The following is a 14368-nucleotide window of genomic DNA, read 5'->3' on the forward strand; positions in this document are numbered from 1 at the left end:
AGTGATTACAAATATTTTAAATAAGTGATATAATAAATTTCATCATTGCAAGAAAGTAATTTCAGTTATTTAAAAAACAGTGGTTTCAATTACTTCTTTTTCAAAACCCAACTATTTCAAATAAAAAAGGTGATTTCATTTATTTCAAACAAGTGATATAAAAAAATCCGTTAATTAAAATAAAATCTCTCAGTTATTAGAAAAAGTCAACTAATTCAAGAAACATACATCTGAGTGATTTCAGAACTATTTCTAATAAAATTCTCTGCATGGACTTCGCTCACAAATTCTATGTATTATTTCAGCAACTTCACAACTCTACATTTCAAACTAGTGATTTCAACTATTTTCAAAACAATGGTTTTAATTATATGGAAACAAATATTTCAAGAGCTATTCCATTTTTTCAAAAGAGTGAGTCATTATTTTCTAAAAGTTGGTTTCAATTAATTCATTATTTTTAAAAACATTGATTTCAATTATTTCCAAAAGGTGATCTCAATTATTTCAAAACAGTGGGTTCAATTATTTCAGTATTTTTAAAATAATGCGATTTTAATTACTTCAAAAAACTGTTTCATCTTACTTTTCAAATAAGTGATTTTGTGTATTTAAAAAATAGTGTGATTTCAATTATTTTGTTTGATTTTATTTATTTTTATTAGACTAGCATATGTACTTACCATTAAATCATCGTACTTCTACAATATTTACACTAAGATGCCCCTCATATATTTAAACAACACAAGCACTCTGTTGTTCTCGATTACATGCTAGACTCCATTGTTGTAGTGGTTACTGATTTGTTTTGCCAGTGGAGGTGTAACTAAATAAAACCGTTAGCCAAATTTTGATAGGACATGCAGAGGCCGGGGGTCATCCTCCTTTTTTAAAAAAATAATTTTTTTTGGATAGGACGGTTTGTATCCCCATTTTCACCGCAATTCATATTTAGATTGAATCAAAATTTCATAACTTTGGTTCGGTTCATGTTTTGAAACATAGCAAAACCATACTTTTGAGTTTTGCAAATTTATAAAATGCACGTCATATTGGTATTATGTAGAAAAGGGTGCCTATAATTTGTGGTAAACTATATGGTCATTTGAAATTTGTGAAAAATCTGGTTTTCTGAACAATAAATAGCAAGTATAGTTTCCTGTCAATTCTAAATAACCATTTCACGCAGCAAGTTCACACCACAACTCCTTCATTTTATTCTCAGTAGCAGTAAGCATCAACAAACACAGAACGGGTAAGCAACCGTCTATGAAGAATCACCTATTCTACCTGTAGCTATGGATGTGGTCTAATCCATGTTATTCCTGCATCATCTAACTGAAGTTCAGGCCCACTTTTTTTTCTTTCGAGAATGAAGTTCAGGCCCAATTGCTCAGTCATCTTCATTGTCAATGCAGGACTGGTTGCAGGGATACGGGCAGTCAACCCGCTGAGACACAGCCCGGTCGAAGTACCAGTCCCCCACAGCTTTGCCAATTCTCTGCAAACAGATATGAAAATATATCATAGATAAGCTAAGCTGCGACCGGGGTTTCGCACATTTTTCACTGAATCTCCCTTGATTTAAAATTGTTTGAAACTGAATCGTCCTAAACTGTTGGGCCAATTTCAAAACTGCTAGACGTACCATCTTCTGAATCGAAGGGGAACCGTCGGCATTCCACGAGTCCTGGGCTCCAGATTGGCAGTGAGCAAAGCACGAGTCTATGAACATGCCTATCTTGGGAGACTGCTCCGGTTTAGGGAGCGCTGACAGGAACTCATCCCTGAAATCTGTGCCAAAAATAACAAGCAACAGAGGTAAGCAACATGATCAAACAAGCCAGATGAACATCAAAGTTGGATCATCCAGGAAGACCATTGGCAGGTGGAAGGATCACTAACGTTGTAAGGTCACCAGCTGGCTGGAGGAGCAGCCCTTTATGTCAACCTTGCATTTGGCCCATTCCTTCTTCTTATCGGCGGCGCTAGGCACCAGGATGTTCCTGATCTGCAGTGCAGGCGCCAGCTTGTTACTGCTATTCACCGCTGAAACATCTTGCTTAAATGAATCTTTTATTTTTACTCGGCACTTGTTATACTGCAGAAGAAAACACTACTGCCATTGTGCAGTGCTGGAAAAAGGTATGAAAATTACCTGCCATGAATCATACGCCGCATTAAGTATGAATAGCGGCGTTTTCATTGTTGGGAGGACATGCTGTGGGAAGAAGCACTGCATATACATTTTTTTCCTTTCATGTTAGTGCACATGCTAGGAGAAGAGCGTCCCCTTCAATCTTAAGTGAATAATACTGACCAGCTCAGGTGATACCCTCGAGGTACATGAAGATGGCAAATTTTTAACCGATCCCTGCAAGAGATTAAAACGGTTATCAGGCTCGAAATGGCGAAAAATCGCATGCAGTGTTCATAAATTATTATCCAGGTAAGATTGAAGCTCATGGTAGTGGGGGAAGAACCGGTGAAAATAAAAGGCGCGTTTAATTGTCACTGAGAAAGTGGTATAGAATGCAGATAGTGAACTGAATTATGAAGCTGGTGATTGCAAGATCTTGTATCTGATAACATTAGGATATGGCCAGTACTGTATGGTCAGAAGACAACATACATGTAGGGTTACAACGTTCTTAAAGGATGTTCTGACAAACTTGCTGCCGGTAATATCCGTCCTGCAATGACAACGGCAACGATCACTTGACACGAATGGTTACTCATGACCAATAGAACACCAGGAGTATGAAACTTACCCATCAATAAAATAACCGGCATCAGAAACGCATTTTACGAATGCCGACGGTGGAAGGAGGTCTTTGAATTTGTCACAATGCAGTACTGCCGCTAGACCTCCGGCTGAGCATCCAGAAAGAATAGCCTGAAAAGGTGTGATGAATGCAGCACTTGATTGTTCAGTATCTTAAGGTCCATGCAAGAAGATCTGCAAATTGGAATTTATGCAGTAGAACAGCCTAACTGCTACTCTACTGATAATCTGATACAAGTTAACAGCAGGTGCACATACACTCTTTGCTTTGCTCATCCCCTTGTTAAGCAGATCTTCGATGATGGCGTCCCAAACTCTGGCCCCTCTGAAGTGCAGGTTCGTCTTCTGCATTGCAAGCACGAGGTCAATCTGGATACATGTCTTGCACATAAGATATGAAAATGCATGCATGCAATCCAAGTCCAGAACATACGGAGTCCACTTCTTCGACATCGCCGGTAAACGATGAGCCGTCGCAGTACCTGACCTTGACTCTGTTCCAGTTGTAGAAATCTGCGAGAAAAATCATGCGTGATGAAACAAGAAAATCGTAAAAGGTGGCACCACATCGATCTGCTTCAGATGGGGAAGTTGTGACTGCATGAGGGCAAGGCAAAAGGGTGTATGCCATACCGGGATTGAACTGCTGGCTGCCCCCTAGGATCCCTGAGAAGGAGAGTGGCTTCATGAACTTGGAAGAGCCCCTGAAGTTGCCCTTCCGGATCACACACTCCTCAGGGGTCTTGCACCACCCTCCCCCCTTCCAACCAAATAATGTTAGTAAAAAGATATACGGAACGACTAAAAATCAGTCGACTGATTTCTATTGAAGTCTCAGTCGATGCCTTGATTTTTCTTTTATGCTAGCTGCTTGTCACGTTTAAATCAGCCTGTTAGGATGACACGGCCGGCATGTTTCTTTTTGCTTTTTTCTGTTGGGCTACGATTGAAAATAGACTGTGCAAAGTGCAGAGAGCAAAGCGTTGTGTTTTTTTTACTAGATTAGCATGTGTGTCCAATGTTTCCCTATATCTTCTAGCATGTCATAATCAATGCACACTTCTATTTTCCTCCATACATTTATTTTTATTTTTCTCCACGTTGTGGGTCAAACTTTGCTCGTATAAGATTTTGTAATGCGATAAATCGTTTAATCTATGCGCCAATTCGTGCAAATTTGTGTTGCATTTCCTTTTTCCGGTCGCAACATTCTGTATTATTTTTTCAAAATGGCTTGTGCCAATTCATTTTGGATTTCTAGGATAGTTTTCCTTTTGATTTTTTTGTTTGTTCTTTTAAAATTATCAATTATTTCCATTCTTCTCATTTTTTTTCTTGTTCTTTTTTCTCTCATAATTTCTTCTTTGAAGTATGTTTGTGTTTTTTTTCATTTTTATTTTTTTGAATTTTATTAATTATTAATTGTTCACGTTTATTTTTGTCATCAACACACATTGTATTCGTGTGTAACTATGTTTTTATTTATTCTTTATTTTTAGCCTCGAAGGAAAAATTGATTGTATGTAGCATGTTCGTTTATCCTTGCACAACTACACACGTCTCACTCCACATGCAATTGGTGAAGGACTGACCTTTGCGTATATGATTTTTTTTCTTTTTTTGTCGGGAGAGGGGATAGTTGCATGTCTGCCACTAGGCACACAACTCCAAGTCCGGTCCCCAACTACAACTACATGTCTTCAACGCGATTGCAACTCAGTGGTGTGTTTGTCAGGGGAGGGGGGTAGTTGCATGTCTGCCAATAGGCATGCAAGTGTAGTGTCGTCCCCGACTGATATTGCAACTCGGTAGTGTTTTATCGGGAAGGGGGAAGTTGCATGTTTTTCACTAGTCACGCAATTGCAAGTGTCACACTTGCCCGCAATTCTATGGTGTTTTTGTGGAGGGAGGCAGTTGCATGTTTGCCACTAGGCACGCAACTGCATGCCCACACCTGACTGCAACCGACCTTTGTTTTGTAAATCAGCCGTGGGAGAGGGGGTGGTTGCATGTCCAACATTAGGCCTTGCAACTGCAAGTGTCGCCCCTGTTTGCAATTGCATGTCTGCCTCCCAAATGCAACTAGCCTTGTGTTTTTGTCGGAGGGCGGCAAGAGAAGGAGGGGGCATTTGCATGTCCAACACTAGGCTTGCAACTACAAGTATCGCCCTTGACTGCAACTGCATGTCCACACACCCAACCGCAACCGACCTTTTGTTTTGTAGGTGGGCCTCGAAAGAGGGGGTGGGTAGTTGCATGTCCGACACTAGGCTTGCAATTGCAAGTATCACCCTCGACTGCAACTGCATGTCTACACACCCAACCGCAACCGACCTTTTGTTTTGTAGGTGGGTGTCGAAAGAGGGGGTAGGTAGTTGCATGTCCGACACTAGGCTTGCAAATGCAAGTGTCGCCCTCGACTACAATTGCATGCCCACACACCCGAATGCAACTGACCTTTTGTTTTATAAGTGAGAGGCAGGAGAGGGGGCGGTTGCGTGTCCGACTCTAGGCTTGCAGCTGCAAGTGTCGCCCTCGACTACAACTGCATGTCTTCCAACATGGTTGCAACTGGATATTATTTTGTTGGACGGGGTGGGGGTGGGGGGGCATGCGAGGGGCTAACACTAGGCCTGCAACTGCAAGTGTCGCCCCCGACTGCAACTGCATGCCCACACACCCCTGCTGCAACTGACATTTGTTTTTGTAAGCCGACGGTTGGAGAGGAGGAGTTGCATGTCCGATACTAGACATGCAACTGCAAGTGTCGCCCCGACTGTAACTGCATGTCTCCCTTCAGACTGCAATTGGCCTTGTCTTTTTGTCAAAGGGCGGCGGGAGAGGCGGGGGCAATTGCATGTCCGATAATAGGCTTCCAACTGAAAGTGTCATCCTCGACTTCAACTGCATGTTCACACATCCAACCGCAACCAATCTTTTTTTTTTCTCGCTAGTCGGTGGGAGAGGGGGAGGAGGAAATTGCATGTCTGACACTAGGCTTGCAACTGCAAGTATCGCCCTTGACTACAACTGCATGTCTACACACCCGACTGCAACTGACCTATTCATTTTGTAAGTGAGGGGCGAGATAGGGGGGGACAATTGCATGTCCAACACTAGGCATGCAACTGCAAATGTCACCCTCGAATGCAACTGCATGTCTCCAACATGGTTGCAACTGCAAGTGTCGCCCCCGACTTCAATTGCATGCCTTCGATGATGACGTGGGATAGCGATTCGCTTTTTTGGAGATCGACCGTGCATGCATGTATATGATGCAGACGTATGTTTTTTATGCAGGAGTGGATGCGTGTACATGATGCATACGATTCGTGGTACCTTTTTTAGATGTGTGAAAAAACAAATTTATTGCCCAGCTGATAAATATAATGGTAAAATGTAAGTAAAAATGAAAAATAAAAACAAAAAAAAAGATAGAAACCGTTAAGAAATTTGTGCGTACAACAATTTTCCTTTTTGAGGGGTACCTACAGCAGCTTTTTTTTGAGGCACCTACAACATCTTTTTTTGTTTTTGAGAAATGGCACCTACAGCAGCTAATATCCCGACTGTTTCTTTTTTGAGTTGATAATATCCTGACTGTTGCAACATCGAGATGAGCAGCAGCTGCTGGCCCAACGCTGCTCCAGTACGCACGAAGACATTGCCAGCCCAAAAAGCAACAAGGAGGAGGACATGGGCTCGCTTGACAACCAACAAGCAACGAAGGGATGACGTGTTCTAGAAAAAAAACTGATGATGTCAGCCGACTTAGACTTCGACTGAAACCTAGACAGACCCAAAGATATATCGTTTCATTTCCAAAAGAATATTTACATCGTTGCAAAAATTAGCAAGCGTTCAATTACGTTGGTCTAACTAATTACCTCCATGTGAACAATCCAGTTGTTGGCGCCGGTGCCGGAGCCGGGGGAGAAGTGGTACACCGGGGCGCTCCCATCCAGGCACACTGCGCCCAGAAAATGTCAACACTGGCCGAGCAATGAGAATACAAGAATGCCATGGTGGCGCAAACGAACGAACGGAACGAAGTGACGCACATACCTGCTCCTTTGGCCACCGCGCTTTTGAGGAACACCATCTCCACGTCGTCCGCCATGGCCGACGCCGCGGCGAGGCCCAGCACCAGCGTCACCACCGCCGCCGCGCGGGGCAGCCCAAATGCCATCATCACGGGACGCAAGGCTGGACCTCTCTCTTCTTCCTATCAGATGCCCGTAGGAGTGGTCGAGAAGCAGAGAGAGGGGGACGCAAGGATCCGGGAGAAGCAGAGGGAGGCAGAAGAAGTGGAGCGGAAGAGCCGCGGAGCCTCAGGCTTGGGCAGTGGTCACCGTAGCTGGCCCTCTCCTGGTGGAGCAAGCGACATAAATAGCAGCAGCGGCCCTGTGCAAGTGGCAATAAAGGAGGGAGGGAGGACGCCGACAATGGCGGTGGCATCAAGCAAGGTATATATGGATGGCCGATGCTGGCTCTCCATGCAGCAAGGCATATATCTGATCCGACCATGGCTCGCTCGGTAAATGCGAACTGTGGAATTAGTTTCTCCCTCCTCTGCATGCATGGTAAGCCCACAGATTCTTGGCCATTTTTGCTTGCTTGGTATGTATAGAGGAGTATATCAATTATCAAACCAAACGCCATCATAAGGAAACAAGTTACCTGACAAAAACATTTTTTTTTGCGGGGACCTGACAAAAACATTGGATTGCTGCTGTGCTGGTCGCAGATAAGGACTAGTAGTGTTTGTTGGCAAAAAAAAAAGGACTAGTAGTGTTCTGCGATATTAATTCTTTCCGTAATGTCCATGTTTCGCATCACGGGCACACATGAGACATGACCTGAAGAGGCCAGCTGCTCGGTGCTGTCGTGTGGCGAAGTAGCATCCAAACGGCTGCAGAGCACAACTGTTTGCGTTGGCTGGCGAACACCACCGAGGTGAGCAGAGAAGTGGTAGCGAGCTTAAATGCTAGGCAGAACACAAATTTGGAGCGCATGTTAAAGCATCTACAGTCATATATGGTAAATCCGGCCTCTCAAATGCCCGCGGACACGTCCGGACACCTTAAATTTCACTTGTTGCCGTGGGAGGCTAGAAGGTTACGAACAGCGACGTTGTCAAACTCTTTTCCGTTGTCAGTTTGTAATGCAAGGATAGGACGACCGAACTGTGTGGTAACATAGGAATAAAAGGCGGTGAGTGTGGCAAGGGCGTCGGACTTGCGACGAAGAGGAAATGTCCACACATAATGAGAGAAATCATCTAAGATCACCAAATAGTATAGGTAGCCCGTGTTGCTTGCAACCGGGGATGTCCAAACATCACTATGCAATAACTGAAACGGAAAAGTAGAAATAGTGGTAGATGCGCTAAACGGAAGACGAACGTGCTTACCAAGACGACAAGCCTCACAAGTATGGTCATCGATCTTATTGCATGAGAATGAAAAACTCTTAAGAATTTGATGTAAAGTGGTGGCGTTCGGGTGTCCCAAACGAGCATGCCAAAGGTCGACACCTGCGGCGAGGGCGACTGGGGTGGTGGAGGCGGTGGCGGAGGAGTGCACTGGATAGAGCTCGTCAGGACTATCGCAACGGTGAAGGACCATCCAAGTACCGGCGTCCTTCACAGAAAACCCAACATCATCAAATTCAACGGTAATGGGATTCTCACGAGCAAGACGACGAACAGATACAAGGTTCATAACTAAAACAGGAGAAATAAGAATATTAGACATAGTGATAGGCGTAGATGTGGAAGGAAACGAAGTACGACCAACATGTGTGATAGGTAATGAGGAACCGTTACCAACGGTGATGCGAGTAGGAGTATGAACCAGAGTGAAGGAGGACAGAGTGCCGGGATGAGATGTCATGTGGGCGGTGGCGCCCGAGTCCATGTACCAAGCGCCGCCGGTGATGGGAGGGGAATCATCGCCGCGGTGATCGTCTTCATAAACATCACCATCCTCATCTATTTTACGCGGTTCACTCTCCCGCACCCCGCTGTAATCCCTACTTGAACATGGTGCTTTATGCCACATATTATGATCCAATTATGTGTTGCCATCCTATGATGTTTTGAGTAGATATCCTTTGTCTTTGGGTTGATTGATGATCTAGATTGGTATGAGTTGTATGTTTTATTTTGTTGCTGTCCTATGGTGCCCTCCGTGTCGCGCAAGCATGAGGGATTCCCGTTGTAGGGTGGTGCAATATGTCCATGGTTTACTTATTGTCTGCGTTGCTTGAGTGACAGAAGCATAAACACGGATAAGTGACAGAAGCATAAAGGGGACTTGATGCTTTAATGCTATGGTTGGGTTTTACCTTAATGATCTTTAGTAGTTGCGGATGCTTGCTAGAGTTCCAATCATAAGTGCATATGATCCAAGACGAGAAAGTATGTTAGCTTATGCCTCTCCCTCATATGAAATTGCAATAGTGATTACCGATCTTGTTAACAATTGCCTAGGATAATTCCGCACACCGACCCATCATTATTCCACACTCGCTATTTATAATATTTAGTAATATATTCTAACTTTATGATAACAGCATCTACTTTTATGTTTTAGCTCTCCGATATCATGCAAAGTTATCCTCTTCATACCCACAACGTAGTTTTATTTCTCATTTCTAGTTGGATGAGTCGTATCAGTGGTAGATAGGACTTGAGAGAATATTGATCTTACCTTTAGCTCCTTGTGGGTTCGACACTCCATACTTATCACTTCCACCTTTGAAAATTGCTATGATGATTCCCTGCACTTGGGGATTATCAAAGCCGAGGCGACGGCAGCGAAGAATCAATAGAATATGGTATTTAATGTGCAGCCGAACTATCGTCAATCCGAAGTGTTATGGAGAACCCGCCTTGCAAAGCCGAAGACATAAAGCCGGATACTACATCGTCATTGAAGGAAAGTTCGGGGTCTACTGAGGGAGTCCTGGATTAAGGGGTCCTCGGGTGGCCGGGCTATGTAACATGGGCCGGACTGATGGGCCGTGAAGATATAAGATAGAAGGCCTTCCCCCGTGTCCGGATGGGGCTCTCCTTTGCATGGATAGCAAGCTTGGCGGCCAGATGTTTAGTTTCCTTTCTTTGTAAACCGACTTTGTACAACCCTAGCCCCCTCCGGTGTCTATATAAACCGGAGGGTTAGTCCGTAGAGGCTATCACAAATCATACGAGCTAGACATCCAGGGTTTAGCCATTACGATCTCGAGGTAGATCAACTCTTGTAACCCCTATACTCATCAAAGTCAATCAAGAAGGAAGTAGGGTATTACCTCCATTAAAAGGGCCCGAACCTGGGTAAACATCGTGTCCCCTGTCTCCTGTTATCTTCGATCCTCAGACGCACAGTTCGGGACCCCCTACCCGAGATCGGCCGGTTTTGACACCGACACATGCCTCTTGACTTCTTTTGAGGCTGAACTTCCAGGCATGAATCAGATGAAGGAGTTGTATCAGGATGATGAAGACTTTGGCCATGTTTGGGTGAAGCACAACAGGAGCCAGCCAGTAGGTGACGACTATTTGGTGCAGGATGGCTATCTCTTAAAAAATGATCGTTTGTGCATCCCAAGGAGTTCTTTGCGTGACAAACTAATTAGAGAACTCCATTCGAGTGATCTTCGTGGCCACATTGGACGGGACAAGACTATCGCTAACCTGGAAGCTCGCTACTTTTGGCCACAACTAAAGAGAGATGTTGGAAAGTTTGTTTAGCGACGCCCTATATGTCAAGCCTGCAAAAGCCAAATCCAGTACACAGGGTTATACATGCATTTGCCTGTTCCCGTCGCTCCATGGGAGGACATCTCTATGGACTTCGTCTTGGGCTTGCCAAGAACAAGGCGAGGAAGTGATGCCGTGTTTGCGGTCGTGGACTGATTCTCTAAGATGGCTCACTTCATCCCATGTCGCAAGACAACAGATGCCCATCATGTGGCAAATCTGTTCTTTCGAGCGGTGATCAGACTTCATGGAGTACCAAGGTCCATCGTCTCAGACCGTGATAGAAAGTTTCTTGCTACATTTTGGCTCACTTTATGGAAGCGATTCAACACTAAATTGAAATTTTCTAGCACTGCTCATCCACAAACAAATGGACAAACGGAAGTGGTGAAACAAGTTTTTGGGTAATCTGATCCATTGCATTTGTGGAGAAAGAAACAAACAATGGGATTTGGCTTTATCTCTTGCAGAGTTCTCCTACAATAACTCCAAGCATAGATCCACAGGAAGGAGCCCCTATTCCATTGTCTACACTAAAGTTTCGATACATGTGGTGGGCCTGGTGAAGCTACCATCAAAGGGAAACTCAAAATCAGTATTGTCCTTTGCTGATAATTACACTGAGTTATTTGAAGATATTTGTGGTGTTTTGGAAGCACAAACTCAGAAATATAAATAATTTGCTGGTTGCAAAAGGAGGCCAAAATCATTTCAAGTTGGTGATAAGGTGATGGTCTACCTCTGAAAAGAGAGGCTGCCTTTAGGTGTTAAGGGGAAGCTTAGGCAGCGAAGGTATGGGCCCTTCTCTACCACAAGGAAGATAAATGATACTAACTCCTTTCTGGTTTATAGGGCTCAATTCAGAAATCTCACCAACCAAGGTAGATGATGAGTGGTGGAAATAATTTTTGTAGTTTGTAAAAGCACTCAATTAATGTGCTCGTTTTCCTCAAATAGTTGTGTTTACCAATGCATTAGTTGCAATGCATGCATGAAGTACATGCATTGGTCAATTTTCTCTTAATCCTTGCATGCAATGAATTAATGCACCTTGAAATCTGAACATGTGATGGGGAGCCATCGAATTGAGACTTATAAAACGTGGAACCTAAAATTTTGAGATAAGCCCTATAAGCCGGAAAGGAGGGAGTAATACTTATGTGATAGATCTTCCAAGCGACATGGGCATATCCAACACTTTCAATGTTGCGGACTTGACTCTCTACCATCCAGAAGAAGCGCTCTACGACAATTACTCGAGGACAAGTTCCAAACAACTAGGGGAAAATGATGAGGAACAATTGATGTGAAAAAAAACATGCCAAATATGTTTGGCTACTTGTAGATACTTCCACTCTAGTGTAATATTTCTTTTCTCTTACCCTACCTGCTGTTTCTAGAGTTCCCTAGTTATAAGTAGCTGTGAGTAGAATGGTGAATCCTAAATAATATTTTATAAGTGTTCCAGCTATAAGTAGAAGTATGTGAAGGCTTCCCAACACTAGTAGGAAAAGGGGCTTTTACCCCGGTTCATAAGGGCCTTTAGTCCCGGTTCTGGAACCGGGACTAAAGGGTCGTTACTAATGCCCTAGCCCTTTAGTCCCGGTTCTTACACGAACCGGGACTAAAGGCCGTCCACGTGGCCGGTGCGTGGAGCCCAGGCAGGAGGGCCTTTGGTCCCGGTTGGTGCCACCAACCGGGACCAATAGGCATCCACGCGTCAGCACCTGGCAGGAGCTGAGGTTTTTGTTTTTTTTAAAGGGGGGGGGTTTGGGGGTTTTGGGGGGTTAATTTAGGTTGTTATTAGGTAGCTATTAGAGAGAAGTGTCCTCTCTTATATCTCCGTGCTTGGTTTACCAACGCTACGTACTGCTATGCCTAAACATGGCTTAGATTGAAGTGAAGGCAACATGTGGTGCATGTCGAAAGTAATACTAATCTGGACTTGATCAAGTTTGGATTGTACTACTTTCGACACGCACCACATGCATGTTGCCTTCACTTCAATCCAATCCATGTTCATTTCACCCGCTGATATATAATAACTCTTCATGTGCGCATCATGCATCATCATATATAATAACAAGTCCTACTAATCATCATCATACAACTTCTACTCGTTATTAATAACAAGTCATACGATCATCATCCTCACAGTCATCGAACCAACCCTACTTAATTGTTCTTAGCACATGATCATCAGTATTAGGTAGGACCGAAATACCCTCTTTAAGGTAAAATAGCATAAAACAATATAGACCCTGACTCTCCATTATGGAGAATGGAGATCATCCTGTCTCCAATTCTTGCGCCTCGCTTCCTTTTGCTTCCAAGAACCTCCTTGCGACTGTCCATACATTTTTTCCATTCTTTGATTTGCATGTCTCCACTTCTTTTAGAAATCTGGTATGGACAGTTGAGATTCGTAGGATGACCTGGTTGTATATTCAAAACATCAAGCCTACCATTCTGATACATCAAATGAGGCACACAATCCTCTGGGATTATCTGTTGAAAAACATAGTAATAACTTCATAGTTAGCAATGATAATGTACTAGTTTTAGAACTATGTAAAATATGCACGGATGTCGTAATAGTAAGAAATCTTACCAGGGTATCTCCATAGTAGTTACCGTAGTTCAACACGTGCACTAGTGGCACGTATTGACCATAATGTTGAGGAGTTTGATTGTAGATATTGTAATTCTCAATATCAGTACAAAATCCGACCAGATGAGTTTTCTCCTTATAAGTTAACTCAGAGCCATCGGTGTAGTAGGTTCTGTCTACCATGTTCCGCACATTGTTTGAACAATCAAAATAAGCTGTCAATGAAAATAAGCTGTCAACTATTTTGAAATGAACAATATAAATTAGCTAATAACTATGTTTGAGAAACTCACATAGTGGTAGAATTGGAGGCGTATCAACAAGGACCCAAATGTCCATATTGTCTTGCTCGATGTCAGGATCACCAAGATCCATGGTGACAAGCATACCCTCATCAAAACCATACATCTTGCAAAATGCTTCCCAATTTTTGCAACCAAAATGGGTTACGCTCTCAGAATTATACAGCTTTACTTCAAAATCTATATCATGATGGGTCCTTAGGTGAATTTTCTTTGTTTCCATACTTTCATGGTCTTCAAAACCCATCCTCTCCAAGACGTAGCGTCTTGCATGGCATGGGATAAGCTAGCCGAATTGTAAAAGATGAAAAGTACACGTTGAAATAGTTGAAGTCGTGCTTAATTACGAAAAAATAACACTTGTCGTCGTTGCGTACCGTTTCAACATCGAACGTCTCCTCCAGCTTAATACTGAAGCGCCGATCTTCGACCAGGTGAGGCCTGTCGCACTGACCTCGGTCGTCGTGGCACCAGTCGCACTCCCCCGGGAGACTTTCGTCGTCCGAGTACGACATTTCCTATGTTCGTAATTCAAATATTAAACATCTACAATTAAATATATGTACTAAAAAACCTAAGTTAGATCATTATTATTCATCACGGGTTGACTATCGGTTTGTCGAGTCTTTTCTTGAAAACTCTCAGCTCACGTGGTGTATACATTCGACCGTTGGTGATGGTCGCTCCTCCCTTTGTCCCCGTGTGCATTACACCAAAATGTCTAGCTAGCACACGGGAACAAAGGAGAAGCGACCCCCACGACAACAGTCGGGATTGTTCGTCCTCTCATATATATATGGTGGAACTCTCCCTCACTGATTCCTCTCTGACATTTGCGACTGTCGGTGATGGTAGCTCCTCCTTTCGTTCTCGAGTGCATTACACCAAATTGTCTAGCACGCGGGAAT

General features: G+C 43.5%; 1 protein-coding gene across 1 annotated transcript; it reads right to left on the bottom strand.

Moving 5' to 3' along the window:
- Nucleotides 1-1193: 1193 nt before the first annotated feature.
- On the bottom strand, nucleotides 1194-7193 carry LOC123054402 (pectin acetylesterase 7). Its single transcript, XM_044478172.1, has 12 exons — nucleotides 6851-7193; nucleotides 6673-6755; nucleotides 3419-3545; nucleotides 3219-3298; nucleotides 3044-3130; nucleotides 2772-2896; nucleotides 2633-2693; nucleotides 2321-2374; nucleotides 2159-2236; nucleotides 1906-2011; nucleotides 1649-1794; nucleotides 1194-1501 (listed from the first exon to the last, which is right to left on the bottom strand). The coding sequence occupies exons 1-12, from the start codon at nucleotides 6975-6977 to the stop codon at nucleotides 1394-1396; spliced, it is 1182 nt and encodes a 393-aa protein (XP_044334107.1). The 5' UTR covers nucleotides 6978-7193; the 3' UTR covers nucleotides 1194-1393.
- Between the last annotated feature and the right edge of the window lie 7175 nt (nucleotides 7194-14368).

Source organism: Triticum aestivum, chromosome 2D, assembly GCF_018294505.1.
Source record: "Triticum aestivum cultivar Chinese Spring chromosome 2D, IWGSC CS RefSeq v2.1, whole genome shotgun sequence".
Taxonomy (NCBI): Eukaryota; Viridiplantae; Streptophyta; class Magnoliopsida; order Poales; family Poaceae; genus Triticum; species Triticum aestivum.

Coding starts and splice junctions, on each gene's coding strand:
- LOC123054402 (XM_044478172.1), bottom strand. CDS start 6,977: ATGATGGCATTTGGGCTGCCCCGCGCGGCGGCGGTGGTGACGCTGGTG. Junction 3,546..6,672: donor ACTGGATTGTTCACATGGAG/GTAATTAGTTAG, acceptor TTTGGTTGGAAG/GGGGGAGGGTGGTGCAAGAC. Junction 2,897..3,043: donor GGATGAGCAAAGCAAAGAGT/GTATGTGCACCT, acceptor ACACCTTTTCAG/GCTATTCTTTCTGGATGCTC.